Here is a 15,695-nt window from a genome sequence, read left to right as displayed (position 1 = left end):
AAGGCCGGGAGTTTTAATTAGGGCTTGCTATAAAGTGCTCGAAAAGCACCGAGGATCATTATGGGACTTGAGGTGTCGGTTGCAGACGATGCTCTGACCATTCGAAGGAGAAGAAGGAGGAGGCCAGGCAGGCAGGGAGGGAGGCTCTCATCCTGGAGGAGTTTTCCCATGGCTGCTCATCGCTTATCCGCCGTGTAATTTATGCGTATTAATTTCATTTCTGGCCTATCCGGCTTCCTGTCCCTGCAGGATGATGATGGCACAATGCAAATTGCTCGCCTCCTTTTCTGCGGCTCGTTATGCGTTTTGAATCGGCCCTCGTTCGATGTCCTCCGTCCTCCGTCCTCCATCCTCCACCATCCATCCTCCGATCTCCGTCGGTTGTCCTGCGGTCCGGTCATTGCATCCCACCAGGCTTATTGACCGGCGGCACAAAAGATACGGCGTGGATGCAGGCAAATAAAGGACTCCTCGCTCGCGTAACGCTCCTTTTGCGAGGACAATGGGAATGCAGAAGTAGAATGCATCGCAGGATCCGCTCAATCCCTGCGCCATTATTCGCATTATAATGCCATTCCGATGTGTATGTAAATAAACAACGGCAAAAAGTGGAAAAAATAAGCAAAGGAAAGTGGAAGGAAGGCTCGGCCAAGGCAGCCGCTTGTGTTCTAATTGCCGGCAAGGACCTGCCTGGATCCGACTGCCTGGCTGGCATCCTGCTAGGCTGGACATGCAATTGCATTGCAATCGCTGCCGCTGCCGCTTCTGCCACACTGCCACTGCCACTACCACTGCCGCTTTTTTGGCATTGTTCCAGGCATTCGCTTAAGGGTTGAGTTTCAAGTTCTGCACTCGTCGGGGTTATCGCACGATTACAAAGGATTTCCTACTCTCTGGTCAGCTCTGGCCTCAGATTCGGATTCTGATTCTGATTCAGATTCAGATCGAGATCCTTAGTCCCCCGATTCGGCGGGTACAGCAATGCGAAAAGGCGAAACTTGCAGCGGAAGTCGTCGCACGAACTGAATTTCATCATCATCAGCTGCCCCAAAAACGGAGTGCAGAAGGCGATTCAGTTCGGTTCTGTTCGATTGAGATTTATCTAGGAGATACTTTATGCAGCAGATGCTGCATAGTTTGCTGCACATTAATCACTGCTCCCTCTGAAAGTTTGACCTCTTGGCTGCGATGCGTGTGAAATCGACGTCGCTCATCTGCTGCATCCTGCCGCATCCTGCTCCATTCATGCCACTCCTTTTCGCTTTTTCTAGTCGCCTGCACAAAGAGAAATTCAGAACACTGGGCCATAATTCTTCTTCAATAGGAGGTGGTGGGAATACCTGGTTATTTCGGTGAGTTATGGCCGAAAGCTTCCAGTTGGTGGCCTCTTTTTCGCAATTTTTCGGTTTTTAAATGGCTTGGCTTGTTGGCTTCAAATTTATAGGCTGGAGGAACAATATTCCACCGATACTATTTTGCCTAAAAATTCTAGTCAATCCTTATCAAATTTTACTTGCTTCGAATCAAATCTGGAGAAACCATATTTTGTTATTGCATGTCAAAACAATTTGTTACCAATTTAAGTAAGTACTGCATCAGGTCAATCCTTATAAATTTGTTAGCAAATTGCCTATTTAAGTACTGCATTAAGAGCTTGCATCTCTTTGAGATTGAATTTTTTTAAAAATTGTATTTTATTTTAAAATTACTTAACAACAGAGAACTCCCATGATCGTTGTACTAAACTCTTTGCTCTTAAGAAATTCATTTGTATTGATTTTAAATAGATGCCATGAAGTATACTTTTTAATAGACTCTTTAATAATTTAATAGAATCTTTAATGGGTGGGAAAACCCAGTTCGGGTGTACTGAATTGTTGTTAAATTTTTTTGTTGTAGTTTGGATAACCCAGATTTGGGTTTTGGTTTCAAGCAATTTGCTCATAATTTGTTTTTGCTCGGACACTGCGATCCTTAATACATAATTCAGTGATTGTGGTGCTAGTGCATAAGCAATTTATTGAACTCTCATTCGAGTGTTTGCCAGTGTTTGTGCGTGTGTTTGACCTTCTGGCCTGTCATTGACCCCGCTGCTGTGGTGTGAGGGCAACTGCATCGCGGTCACAGGAGGAAGGAATCAAGGGAAGTGGAGGGGGGAGGGGGAACGGGAAAGCGGTCTCATTATACATAATGTACAGGCAAGTCCTGCGGCACTTAGCAGCAGTGGCAGTGGAAGTGGCATAGGCAGGAGGCAGAGGCAAAGGCATTGGCGGTGGCAGTGGCAGCATGTGCTGCCAGTCGCGTTCCCATTCGGCCTTTTTTTTTTTAGCTCGCAAATTATTACAACACGTACACTTGAAACTTAGAATGCACTCGCACAACACAACACACACGGCACAGCAGAGTAGTAGTACTCACAACACACACGGTGGCACACTCGCCTGCACTCGAAAATACTCACTCGGCCGTACTGACCTATTCCTCTGAAAACGCTCGTCGGTCTGTCTGCATTTGCAGTTACCAGTTACCATTTACCAGATACCAGTTAGCAGTCAGCAGTTGGCAGTCAGCAGTTCACAGTTTGCAGTTCGCAATTCACAGTTTGCAGTCTGAAGTCTGCAAATGGCTCAAGTAGGGAACATTGCGATTCTCGGAAGCAAGCCAAGCGTAAACGTTTAAAGTTCCCTTTTGTTTTTGTCCTCGGATTAAACGTGGGCGGGATGCAGGGGGGCGGGGCACGGCCATTTAATGGGCAGGATAATAAATGGGTTGCCTAGGAGCTCGCCGCTGATACGCATACGTATGCCTCACTGTAGTACTTATATCTGGCTCTCGCTTTCTGATGAAGCGCTTGACTAAATGTGGTTAAAAGATCCGAAGCGGAAAGCCGTTCATCGGAAGCTTTTCTGTTCTTACGTTTAAAAAAAGCATCGTTTTAAAATTTTTTTTTTTTTGGAAAAGTAATCTAATGAAATAGGTATTAAAAGAAATATTACCTATATGCTCTGTTCCTAAATGGTAAATTGCTTGCAAAGGGCTTAGTATCCTGAAGTGTTGAATATTTTGTTACACATGAATAGCCAAGAATTTCAGATAAGATATTAAAAGTTAAATATATTTTCTTGCATGAAGATGAGCAAATACTATACATTTAATATATTTTTATGCCCAAAGCGTATATATGTATTCCTATATTTATATTTACCCAACTTATCACTTGTTCACCTTATTAGATCTCACACTGAGATAACTCAAGTATAACATGTTGCTCTGCTCATAATACTTACTACTTCTTGATTATCATTAGGGATTGCTGTTGTGCAAGGACACGCTAATCTGCAGCTTAATTTAATCTCACCCTCTTGCGACGCATCGCATCGCTTCTCAACTTACTGCAGCGTGAAACTGCAGTATCTGCGGATTGCATCGCGTTGCCAAGTGAAGCCCGGTGCATTTTATGCAAATATGATCTCCCGATCGAGATTAGTGACACCTGATTGCATTGCATTGCGTTCTGGCGTTCTGGCGCTATTGCGTTCTGGCGTTCTGGCCGCAACCTCTGCACAATCTCTTACAAAATGTTTTAACACCTCGTTGGGCTTACAAAACCGTGCGATTGGGAATGCTTCTTGGATTCCGCACCTGAAAATCGATATTTGGACAGAAGGTTAAAGCCGGGAGAGAGTGAGGCAGGGAAGAAAGGAAAAAAAGTAAAACAAAAACTGGCTGCCAACACCTTGGAGCAGACGGACGGCACTTAAGGCTGGGGTATTGAATGTAATTAAAAGGAGTTGGATTACACGTGTTGGAGGGGGGTTTTCTTAGAAGGGAAAAGCCGGGGGGTTTGTGGGGGACCCCTCATGAAAGGAGCTGCCTCTGCATGCAAAACAACAACAGCGAGGAGGGGCTGGAAAAAAATAAGAAACGCAAAGGACAAATGGGGAATGCAAAGGGGAGACCCACGGAGTTCTTCTTTTCACTTAAGTGAAGCTCGGGCTCTGGCTCCGTTTTTTCTCTTCTGACTGAGCGACTCTCCAAAATGCACTTTAAATGGCAGTTTCCGGTCACAAATACACACATACGTATGTATATACATATATGTATGTGTAATGTGTGGCATGTATGGGAAGAGGAAAACAATGCAAAACGCCAAGGAGTCGCGCTGTGCCAGGAGCAGGAATGCACCGCTTGGTACATACTGTACTCCACCCCTCGAAAGCGGCGCTGTCATGTCCGCCGTCATCGTCCTTATAGCCGTCATCCTTGCCGCTGTTGTTCACATCCATCCATCCATCCTTCCATCCTTCCATCCTTCCATCCATCCATCCACCCCCTCTCCTCCTCTTTCCTTACCATCCGATTCCGCCTCCTTGTGCTTATCCTTCGTGCTTAATGCAGTCTAAGCTTTTCATAGGCCTACTACCCCTTGCAGTTCTTGCATTTGCACCGGGGTTGCTGTGCGAAGGGATTGCTTGGGATTGTTGTGAAAGGACTCTCTGCATGCAGTCGCCTCTTTTTCTTTTTATTAATAATTCTGCGGCACATTAGCATAACAGATTAATAATTCTCGCATTTTTCGCTAGAAGCGCAGCTTTCTCAGCTTTTTAATCGCCCGCTCGGCTTCGCGACCCACTTGCTTGGCCACCCGCTCGCTTTCTCGACCAACTTGCTTGGCCACCCGCTCGCTTTCTCGACCAACTTGCTTCGCCACCCGCTCGCTTTCTCGACCAACTTGCTTGGCCACCCGCTCGGTTTCGCGGGCCACATCCTGGGCTGCCCTCTCGGTTTCACGGCCCGCATGCTGGATCGCCCTCCTCACTTCCCGCTCGGCATGGTGAGCAGCCCTGGAGACCTCCCGCTCGGTGTCCTTCTCCGCCCGTCGCACTTCCCGCTCGATGACCTTTCCCAAATTTCGATTCTTCGTATCTTGAATTGGGAAATGCATACGGACGTGGTTGCCTTCGTGCGGGAAGATATCCACGTGCATGTCGTGAAGGTCACCATCCCCATCCTTGTGGAAGGCCACCACGACGACGGTGTTGTCGTCCAGGATCTGGATGAAGTCCTCGTAGTTCGTGGGCTCACACAATCTGCCCAGGTACTCCTTGATCTGCTCGTTGGTCGGACGCTTCTCGGGATCTTCGTCCATGTAGCACTCGAACAGGTGCTTGATTCCCTCCCAGCACTTCAACTGCACCTCCACCGGAGGGAGCAGCTTGCTGTTCCTAGTCACACACAGTTCGCCAAGGTACTCCTCGATCTTTTGGGAGGTGGGCCGCCTTTCGGGATCGTGATCCAAGCAGTTCTTAATCAGCATCTTGATCCCCTCCCAGCAATCGGGTCTCAGTGCGTCCATTGGAAGGGGTTTGCCTGTGGTACATAAGGGAGGGAGGGTCAACAAAAATAAACTAATAACAATGATAATCATTATTGAATAGGATAATAATATTAAATTATAAAGCCAACACTTAACATAATTGTATATCCTAAATATAAATAGGAAAAAGTTTATCTATTAATGGATTTAAAGAGGAAAAGAGTCTTAAAAGAAATACATGATTCTAAAACTTAAATGAATGCTGATTGTTAATGAATTTTATTTTTAAAGTAAAAAATATATGTGTGTTTGTAGAACATAGAAAATAATAAGGATATTCTTCTTAGGTATTCTTCTTTAAACACTAACCATATCCTAATTTAGTTAAATACCCTGTAATAACAAATAAAAAATATTTAAAGAGAGGACTTCTGACTTACCCTTTGCAAGGGCATTCAATATAGCGAATTTATTGTAGTTTTCCAAGTGACTATAGGGCAGCTGACGGGTCATCATCTCCCAAAGCATGACTCCAAAGCTATAGACATCGCTTTTGACGGTGTACTGCCTATATTTAAATGCCTGTGTGTGCATGAGTCAATGACAATGAGTCAATGGGTTATCTAAGCAGGGGAACTCCCCTTTTTCACTCACCTCTGGAGCCATGTACCTGGGAGTACCTCGCATATCTGACCTGTTATTGGCCCCATCCGTTGCAATGCCAAAGTCGCAGATCTTTAGTTTTTCGAGCTGATCATCCAGCAACATGTTCTCCGGCTTGACATCGCGGTGCACCACCGGAGGATCCCTCGAATGCAGGTGGGCCAAGGCCTACATTTTAAAAAAACAATATATATTAGGTATTATATCTAAGAAAAACCAGGATTTAAAACCTGAGGGATTTGTTAATTAATCTAAAAAAAAGGAATTACGTTTGAAGACATTTCTTACTAGGAGAGCTGATAATTGAAAAATAAGATTAATCCTCGTTTTAATGGACGTTTTAATGAGAATTTGGGTGAGATTTCTGTTGAGTTGTAATTTACCTCTATTATTTACATAAAATGGGGAATACCAAATCACTGCTTACCTTCGCACATTGGTAGGCCCAACGCAGGGCCTGCTCCATGGAGAACTCCCTGTTTTTATCGGTGTAAAGGAAGTCGTGGAGGGAGCCCTCCTTCATGTACTCCATCAACAAATAGGTGTTCTGGCCGTCGCTGGCCACTCCATATATCTTGATGACATTTTCGTGCTCGATCTGCGTCAAATGTGTGAATTCCCTTTCTGCACTCTTCTTGAGTGACTCATCTGCATGGGAAGACACCTTCACCGCGATTTCTTTGTCCTTCCAGGTGGCCTTCCTCACCTCTCCACCAGCTCCACCTCCGAGAATCTGGCAAGCAGGCGGGTAGGATTAATGCTGGCCAGGACTATTTCTAATTTCAAAGGGTTATTTACCTGACTCAGCTCCAACTCCTCAACGTTCACCTTCTCAGCCATTTGTAGTTAAGCGTACGATCAGCTTGAAGCACTTTTAGGCACTGAAGAGCTTGCAATTTTCTTGTTCGTATTTAACTGCTAGTTAGGCGAGATAAAGACCGCTTATCTGTGTCCGGTTTGAAATCGAAACCCCCTAGAATTGAATCGGAACTTATCAGCAATGCGTTTTTTTATGATTTGATATAAAGATAAATTAAGGTAATCATTTCTCCCATATCTTTTACTTGCAGTTTCCCACACCTTGGGTCGCGAATCATATCGGACCTTCAGCCCAGAAATGTATTCCTCATTATCCAGCCCATTGGGACAGCATGGAACTGGTGAGTGCTTTAATTTTTTTCATGTGGATTAAATTGTACCTAAAAATAAAACATTAATCGTGAATGGAGATGAGAAATTAGAAGAGTAGACTGGAGAAATAGAAGTTATTTAAAGGAATCTTATACTTGGAAAAAATATGAAATAATTATACTGGGCTTTTCAATTATTTACCATAAATTAATGTTGGTAAAGATTAAACCTGTGAACTTAGAAAGTTAATAAGATTATTACATGACAAACTCCTAATTTTCTTACCATACAGATTTCCCTTCCCCTTTCCGCATTTAAATTACTTCTTTAATTTATTTTAAAAAGGCTTCTGCTGCTGAAGTAGATTGCTTAGACCTCCGATGGGCACTTCAAGGCCCCTTTGATGGGCCAGCTTAGAGAGCAGTTTCATGCTGTTTATATTGGCAGACCTTTCCATCTGGATCTCGCATTACCAGCGATGCCGTTGCCTGCTTGAATTACACGAGTGTCTACGGTTACATAAAGCGCCTGACAGCAGTTGCTCTCCATTAGTTTTTTGCCTGCGGCCCGAGTTCCTTGCACTCCTTTCGTTTTCAGCCAGCCAGCCAAACAACCATCCAACCAACCAACCATCCAACCAGCCAGCAAGCCTTTGCCAACACATTTGTTGGTGTAGGTCCAGTTCCAGTCGCAGTCGCAGTCCCAGTCCCGATAAAAGTCCGGGTCCCACACCCGACTTATGTAAACCACATGCCCACTTCACTTGGCAGGCTGCCTGCCTCAATGCTTGCTTATGCTGCACGCAGAGAAATAAAGTTCACTTATATATGGGGTAGATAATTGCAATCAAAATAAATACTATTTTTTTAATTGTAATAAGTTGATACTAAATAGACATACCATTCTCTTTTGCAATTATTCATAAATAACATTTCACAAAAACAATGCCTTTAAATGGTAGATTTTGATAAAAACAGATACTACCATTTCGAAATTTTATTATAATAATATAAAATTTATAAGCTTCATAATTTTTATCACAACTTAATATCCTTTAGCAGTTTATACTACATAGATTAATATATGATATCTATCATATATCATCAATATTTATCATCTATCAATATATTATCATCTATCATTCCCTAAAAGAGTATTTTAAAATTTTATTGTAAATATAAAAGAAGAATAAGCATCACAATCATAATAAAAATAATATATATAAATAATATCCTTAAGCAAAATTGTAATGTAATATAATATTAATTAACATCACAATTTCTATCATAATTGAATATCCTTTAGCAGTTTAAACTTTATAGATATAATTCCTTAAAAAAGTATTTTATACCCGTTATGCATAGATCAAATCTCACTTTTATTATACCTTAACAAACCTTTGTACTTTTTACTAAATAAATTCAGCAATCCCTCTTACGATTTTAATTGCTTGTATCTCAACATGAAGTATTTCTAAACGCAAATTTATTTAAGGAAAACCTTAATTCAATCTAGATTATTCCACATCCCGTTCTACGATTTAATTGTAATTGCAAGAATTTCTATCTAAGCTAGATACATTTCATGTTGTCTTCCCAGTGTAGCTAGTTCGTTTGGATGGTAGAGTGGAGAGGGCCCCAGTGCGTTTACATAATGCAAATGCGAGTACATAGCACTTGAGCATGCTCTTCGCGCCACGTTTCGCATATTTGCCGGCTGCATGTGTTCTGGACTGGGTTTTCCTGGGCTTTCCAGGGCTTTCTGGCTGTGCCACCGTTCTGGTTAGCCCTTTGCCATGTCAGCACCTCGCAGCGTCATTTTTTCGACTGCGGAATTAATGGGTTAAGTAAATAGCCATGTAATATGTTGCAATGCCGTAGAAAGATGAAAGGGGAGAGGGGAAGGGAGGGGAGGAGAGGGGCTTTTATGGTAAAAAGGACTTCAGTGGCAGAAGCTCGGATGTCGATGCTGATATCCTCCGGCCGGCATTTTCCTTCTCATTACGGAGCCTCGTTTTCACTGATTAAGCAACCCAATGGTTTATTAACCTTAAATTTTAAATATTTATTTTACGAACTTGGTGTCCCATAAAAAATTAAAATATATAAATAACTCTATAATTAAAATAAAACTTAGCAAATTACTCCTTTGTCAAGAAAAGGTTTTTAAAATTAATCTTCAGAAGAACCAACTGAAGTATATAAATGAATACAGAAAATTTCTAAAAACAAATCGTCACATAATTTTTAAGAGAAACTACCTTGGAAAGTTCTAGTATTTTAATTTAACTTTATTTGGAAAAGTCCTTGTACATTTTCTTAAAGTTCAATCAACCCAGCAGCAGCAATACTAATCCACCTCAATATGAGAGTAGAAGCTGTGTAAAAGCAAAAAGCGACAACATCTGAAACGTGATTCATATGGGCAAGTTGCACCTTGCCAAAGGTAAAGGAAATGTAGGTGAAACATTTCGCATTCATTTTGGCGGCGACAAAAACCGCGTTGCTGCACTTTAACGGCGTTCAAAGTGCCCGTAAACCGAAAGCGAACAGAAAGCGCTGTGTTGTCGTCATGTCGCCATGTGTGCTTGGATTGCAGATTGCATTTCAATGGGTCTCCCTCGAAATCCTGGCCTGCATCTTTCCTTTCCCGGTTTCCCAGGCTGCGCCATGTGTGCAAGCTGTTGTTGTTTTGATGTTGCTGCTTCTGCTGTTTCAGCGATGTTGCTGCCGGGCGGCAACGCATTGCATTGCTCGTTGCAAGGGTCGCCGTTTGGGTCTTTTGTTTTAGGAGAAAAGAAACGAAAAAACGCGGTGGGAAGAACTCGCCCCATGCGATGGCAAAAGGCAAAAGTAGGCCAAGTTAAAATTGATTTAATGCGTTGATTGCGTGGACCGTCGGGCTTCGTTGCAATTGCCGTTGCCGTTGCAGTTGCAGTTGCAGCTGCGATTCTGATTCCGATTGCGAATGCAGTTGCCCAGATTTATGCCGCGTCAGCTGGACCTTGTTTTACTTTCAATGGATCTTAATCTTCGACCACGATCCGTTTGCCTGCGATCGAACTGACCCAGAAACCCTCTTCAAAAATAGGGGGCAAACAACGGGGCGTATGCGCGATGTGCGATGTGTAAAAGCTGACATTGACCCAGGACCTTCTGCCAACTCATCGCCACCCACTTTGTTGCGCGTTCGTTAAAAATAATTGCCGCGCCCGCTTGCTGTGCAGGTTGCGTGTCAGAAGTTGTCCCCATCCTTTGGTGAATTTTCCCTTGGCTTGTTGATTTTCTCGCCGGCAACGTCAAGTGGCCCCGTCGCCAGTTTCCTTTTGACAGCTAATTGGTGAAAAACGTTTGGAAATTCGGGCGCCTTCGTCTTCTGTGTTTATTCGTTGCCTCGGCAATCGCCTCGAAGCCTCGAATCGTCGAATCGAAGGGTCCTTGGCGCAGGATGCGCGGCACAAAGGCGGCATTGTATTTTAACACCTTCATCCAATTGCCAGCTTTTTGTTCTACTTCCTCGCATCGCATCGATCCTGGCCGCTGTCAAATGCGTTACCCCATTCCCATTCCCGTTGCCCTTCTGTCCCTTCTTCTGCCGCGGGCTTAATTTATGGACTTTGGCCATTTGCCGGCGCATCATTCTGCCCAGTTCTTTTTTTTCTCTTTTTTTTGCCTCGGCTGTGTAGCTGCTTCATTTGAAAAGTGACGACAAAACATTCCACAATATGACAAAAAACGGAAAGAAAGAGAAATCCTTTTTGCAAAAGAATCAAATGCAAAAAAAAAAAAAAAATAGGAGGAGAACGCCATCGACAATTTAGATAAATTTTCCCACCAGCCATGGCCATAAAAACAAAGACCGCGACCCGAGAAGATCAGCGAGGGGTGCTCCTCCTCGTCGCTCTCTCGATTTTCCTTCGGCGGATTTCAGGGTGTCCAGGCCACGGGTGCGGTCATCATACTCATCCTTGTGCCCATGCCCATTCCCTTACCCCCTTGTTACCCCCTTTCCATTTATAATCACGCTGTGCTCGATATCGAATGATAAACTCCTGGCCAGAGTCGTCGCATAAAGATGATAGTGTGCCACGGTGGTGGTGATATGATGGTAATAGTGTGGTGGTGGTGGTGGTGCAGCAGCAGCAGCTTGCTTGCCTCCAGCTTCTTGTGTGTGCTCAACGGCTCAGCGCATATCCTTCAGGTACAACTTACTCATATATCACAAAAGGATACTGCGCTCCTCCCGTTGTGTGTGCTTTTCTGCTTAGCTTTTTGTCTTGTCTGCTGCGTGGTCAGCTCTCTGGCTATTATCCCCCCTCCCCTCTCCCTTCTCCTTTACCCAGGATCCTGCTCGTCCTGCTGGCCGCTCGAAGGTGACACCGTGGCACAGACAATGGCCAAAGGAGGAGACACCGATGGTCAAGCGACCGCCTCTTGCAGCGATTCCGCAACCAAAAAAAAAAGCACACACAAAAAAGGAAACGGCCAGCGAAAAAAAATTAGACGATACGAACCAGTCGCCTGGCCAAATGCAAAAAACACATAAAAAGAAGTACGCAAATCAAAATCAACTCATAAAAAACTTAGTTTTATATGTGGGTCTGCATTAAAAATGCAAATGTCGCATTGAGTTTCCTTCCTCGCTCGCTTTTTTTTCTCTGCTCATCGTCCTCCTCCTGCGATGTCCTCGCTGCGGCTGGTCATCCACTTCCTGTCCCTGTTTCTGGGTTGCCATTTAAGATTTTGGGTAAACAACGCTCCGCAAAGGTGGCTGGAAGCTGCAGAACTCTCTTTTTAAAGTTCTGTGAGTTTAGTTTAATTAAATGGTTATCATTAAAAATGGATTTCATTTGACGCTTTGTTAGATTCAATTAAAACAATTAGGGAAAGTAGAAGTTCAATTTAATTTAAATATATTTTAAAAATGAAAACAAATAATTTGATTGGCTTTAACTTATGAGATTTTATCAGTAAGGAAAATCAAGTTAATAGTTTCTTAATATGTCTTATTGTATTTATTATTTATATAACTATGTCATATGAATATTACTATAATGCAGTTCACAAAATTATATTATAATTGCGTCTATGGAAAACGAAGGAAATAAGAAGTCAAGCTCATCTTAGATTTGTATTTATGTACTTCTTATTAAAAAAAAAAAACATTCCTAAACGGATGACCAGTATGTTTTATTGTTTTTCATTTATTTAAAGATCTCGAAATCTATCTTTATACCCTTGCAGAGCAAAAGGGTATTATAATTTCAGTCAGAAGTTTGCAACGCAGTGAAGGAGACACCTCAGACCCCATAAAGTATATATATTCTTGATCAGCATCACGAGCAGAATCGGAATCCGCCTGTACGTCTGTCCGTCTGTCCGTCTGTCCGTCTGTCCATCTGTCCGTCTGTCCGTCTGTCCGTCTGTCCGTTTCCGCGCAAACTAGTCTCTCAGTTTTAAAGCTATCGTGCTGAAACTTTCCCAAAAGTTGTGTAGTTGTTGCACGCAGTATATAAGTCGGAACGAGCCGGATCGGCCGACTATATCGGATAGCTCCCATACAAGGGAATGAACTAAAAAATTCTCACTCTGTTGTTTTTGATCAGATCGACTTGATTTCTTCTAGATGGCGTTTTCAAACAGTTTTTGAATTTCGGATTAAATTTGATCAAAATCGGATAACTCTATCATATAGCTGCCATAGGAGAGATCGAAAAATATATAGAATTAATGGAAATAAATTGATTACATCGTTGTTTTTTATCCCACGAGCATGATTTTTTGAATATCAAGTTTTCTAACCACGTTTATATTGAGAAAAAAGTTTCATAAAAATCGGACAACTATATCTTATAGGTACCATAGGAAAGATCGAAAGATCTATATAGAAATAACGGAAATAAAATTATAATATCGTTGTTTTTTATCAGATACGCATGATTTTTGGAATATAAAGTTTTCTAAGGACTCTTGAATTACGAATTAAATTTGATCAAAATCGGAAAGCTATATCATATAGCTCACATAAGATCTATAGTCGAAAATATGGAAAATGAATAGAAAAATAGTCTTAGCTTCGATGTTGTTTAGCCTTTAAGTACATATCGACATATTTGATGACTGCAAGGGTATATAAGCTTCGGCTTGCCGAAGCTAGCTTCCTTTCTTGTTAAATATTATCGTTATTTGTTTCTTCAATATGCTTGTATTTTAAAGAAAAGTTATTTTATTTAAACTTGCTGTTTTTAAAAGGAGTTCATAATATAGTTAATGAATATAACGAAATAAAGGCATCAATTAGGAAGCTAGAAAATTCCTTAAAAGCTCGGAAACCCCTGCTGTGCACCCACATTGTTTGGCTTTCTAGCTGGCTAACCCCTTCGACTTTCTCGAGACCCACAAATTTCGGCTTTTTCACTCTGCGACTGAGCAGAGTAATGCTCGCTGATTTCGATTTCGATTCCCCGAGCTTGAGTTTGAGAGTACAGCAGCAAAACATGAGCAACCACCGGCGATAAAGAAGCCGAGCCAAAGGAAGAGCGAAGAAGAAGAAGAAAATATATATCAGCGAGCAGCGTGGCTCAATAAGTTTCGGACCCTGGACATTGTCCATCCTTTTTGGCGAGAGAGGTTTCAGGTACATTCGAGGACGAGTACCTCTACCTCTACCTCTCCTGCTGCCTCTCCTGTTGCCCCTGCCACAACCTCAACCTCTACCTACAGCCATTTGAATGCAGACAAGTCCTTGCGCCGTGATCTTCCTTTGTGCGGCGGCCAAGTGCGCTGCTGTCTGCCGCCCCTCCTTCCTCCTCCCTCCGCCCATCCCCTCCCCCGAAAAACCGCTCGACCCTCGGCAACTTGGCAAGGAAATGAAATGAAAAGCATGCAGAAAAAGTTTTATTATGCGCGAGAGGGAAAAAATGTGATTTTTTATATGAAAAATATTTGGAACGGACTCTGCGGCTGCCTTAGCTAGCAGGAGGGGGGGAGGATAAAAAGGGGTGGAGTAGAGGGGGTTGCTTTAGGGGAACCGGGCACACAAATGCATAAATGGGGGTAGGGTCGTTGAGTCTCGAGACTCGGGGCTTTGTGCCTCCGCTGTGTGTTTGTGCCTCTCGGATCGCAAGAAGTGTTGGATGTCATCTTATTATTTCGAGACCATCGCTGCGACGCCGGCAGAGCGATCCGATCCGATCCGATCCAAACCGAACCGAGGCGATCCGATCGCCTTGATGATGACCATGCGCCCGAGATTTCCCCTATAAAGAAGCCACCGTATACACCGTGTACCATATAGCTTGGCCACTACGGGGCCACTGCGTCCCCCTCGAGATGTAAGCCTCGCAAAACTGTGGGAATGAAAACAGGATCGCCACGAAAAACTGCGTTATCGCCGCAGATACGGACATTTGTTGTTATTATTCGTGTTGTTGTTGTTGATGATGATGATGCCGCTGCCGCCGCTTGATGATGCCTCCGATTTTTGATGATGCCTCTGCCTCTGCCAGCCATGCAGCCAGCCAGCCAGCATAAGCGTTATCCTTTCAGCCTCGTTTTCAGCCTGCATTCGCTCCGTTTGGCTTTCGATTTCTGTGTTGGTTGCGAGGGAATGCTTTCGCCCACAGTAGGTTCCTTATTGCTGCTACTACAGTATTACTTCGGCAGCATTAACCATTTTCTGATGACAATACCGTATGCTTATGATATTACAGGATTCATGGTATTTTAAAAAGGATAAAAATACATTATTTTAGATCATGAGTTAGATTTTATTAACATTTTAGTGACGCTTGACTATAGTACCCTGTAAGCAAAATATTTATAATTCGTGAGAAATTCATGTTTAGCATTAACTGCCCCAATATTCTTTTAAGAACTATATCACAATTAATATATCTGGAAAGCTGGATTACATATTTAAAGCATTCTTAAGGATAACCGTTATTCAAGTCGCTCATAATCCAATAAAACAAAACCAGAATAATAGGTTCCAAAGAGCCGACCTTGACCCTTTCAATTTAATGTGGAAGTACATATTTAGATATTATAAATTGGTAGTAAGAATTCTTTTACTCCCTTTCTTCCAATCCACTCTTATCCGCTGTCGGATTACGATTTTAGTTTTGCAATCAAAATTTGTGTGCTCCCCGGCGCGGTCATCGCACCTGCTGGCTGCAAATTGAGTTAGCGAGTGGCGAAAATCCGAATCACAATCGGAAGCGGAGTCCCAGGGAGGAGATGGGCACATAGAGCCGAGAAGAGCCAAGCCGATCCGATCCGAGCCATGACAGATCTTATCGGGGGCATCTAGATACGCTTTACTTGTCGCTCATTCGCTGTCCATTGTCCGTGACTCCGAGTTAATTAAACTTGGACGTTCGGCGGGCAGCGAAGTGAGTGGATGGATGGATCATAAAAACGGATTGCCCGCCGGGCAGCGATGGGAGCAGAAGAATTGCAGTTAATTGAAATGTTCCTCAAACACAGCGAGAGTGCGAGCGAGAGGGTTGAACGGCGGTGAGGGAGACGGATTTGCGAGAGAGACAAGAGACAAGAGCCCCTGGCGACAAAACGCATCGCGACTT

The 15,695-nt window shown here is 43.1% G+C and overlaps 2 protein-coding genes across 5 annotated transcripts in view; one reads left to right on the top strand and one right to left on the bottom strand.

The window, feature by feature from the left end:
• The window catches only part of LOC108093309 (heterogeneous nuclear ribonucleoprotein R), a 60,631-nt gene that overhangs the window by 11,426 nt on the left and 33,510 nt on the right, over positions 1-15,695 (top strand). For all 4 annotated transcript variants that reach the window (XM_043208949.1, XM_043208947.1, XM_043208944.1 and 1 more), the window contains exon 2: positions 7,051-7,140. In XM_043208949.1, the coding sequence (XP_043064884.1) occupies positions 7,051-7,140 (90 nt within the window). The remainder of the gene's footprint in view (positions 1-7,050; positions 7,141-15,695) is intronic.
• LOC108093310 (putative mitogen-activated protein kinase kinase kinase 7-like) lies at positions 4,473-6,869 on the bottom strand. The gene is made up of 5 exons (XM_017193293.1): positions 6,779-6,869; positions 6,408-6,713; positions 5,972-6,148; positions 5,758-5,899; positions 4,473-5,370 (listed from the first exon to the last, which is right to left on the bottom strand). The coding sequence occupies exons 1-5, from the start codon at positions 6,818-6,820 to the stop codon at positions 4,580-4,582; spliced, it is 1,458 nt and encodes a 485-aa protein (XP_017048782.1). The 5' UTR covers positions 6,821-6,869; the 3' UTR covers positions 4,473-4,579.

This window comes from Drosophila ficusphila, unplaced genomic scaffold, assembly GCF_018152265.1.
Source record: "Drosophila ficusphila isolate 14025-0441.05 unplaced genomic scaffold, ASM1815226v1 contig_791, whole genome shotgun sequence".
Classification (NCBI taxonomy): Eukaryota; Metazoa; Arthropoda; class Insecta; order Diptera; family Drosophilidae; genus Drosophila; species Drosophila ficusphila.
The sequence above is the reverse complement of the archived record's forward strand: the minus strand, read 5'-3'. Positions and strand labels throughout refer to the sequence as shown.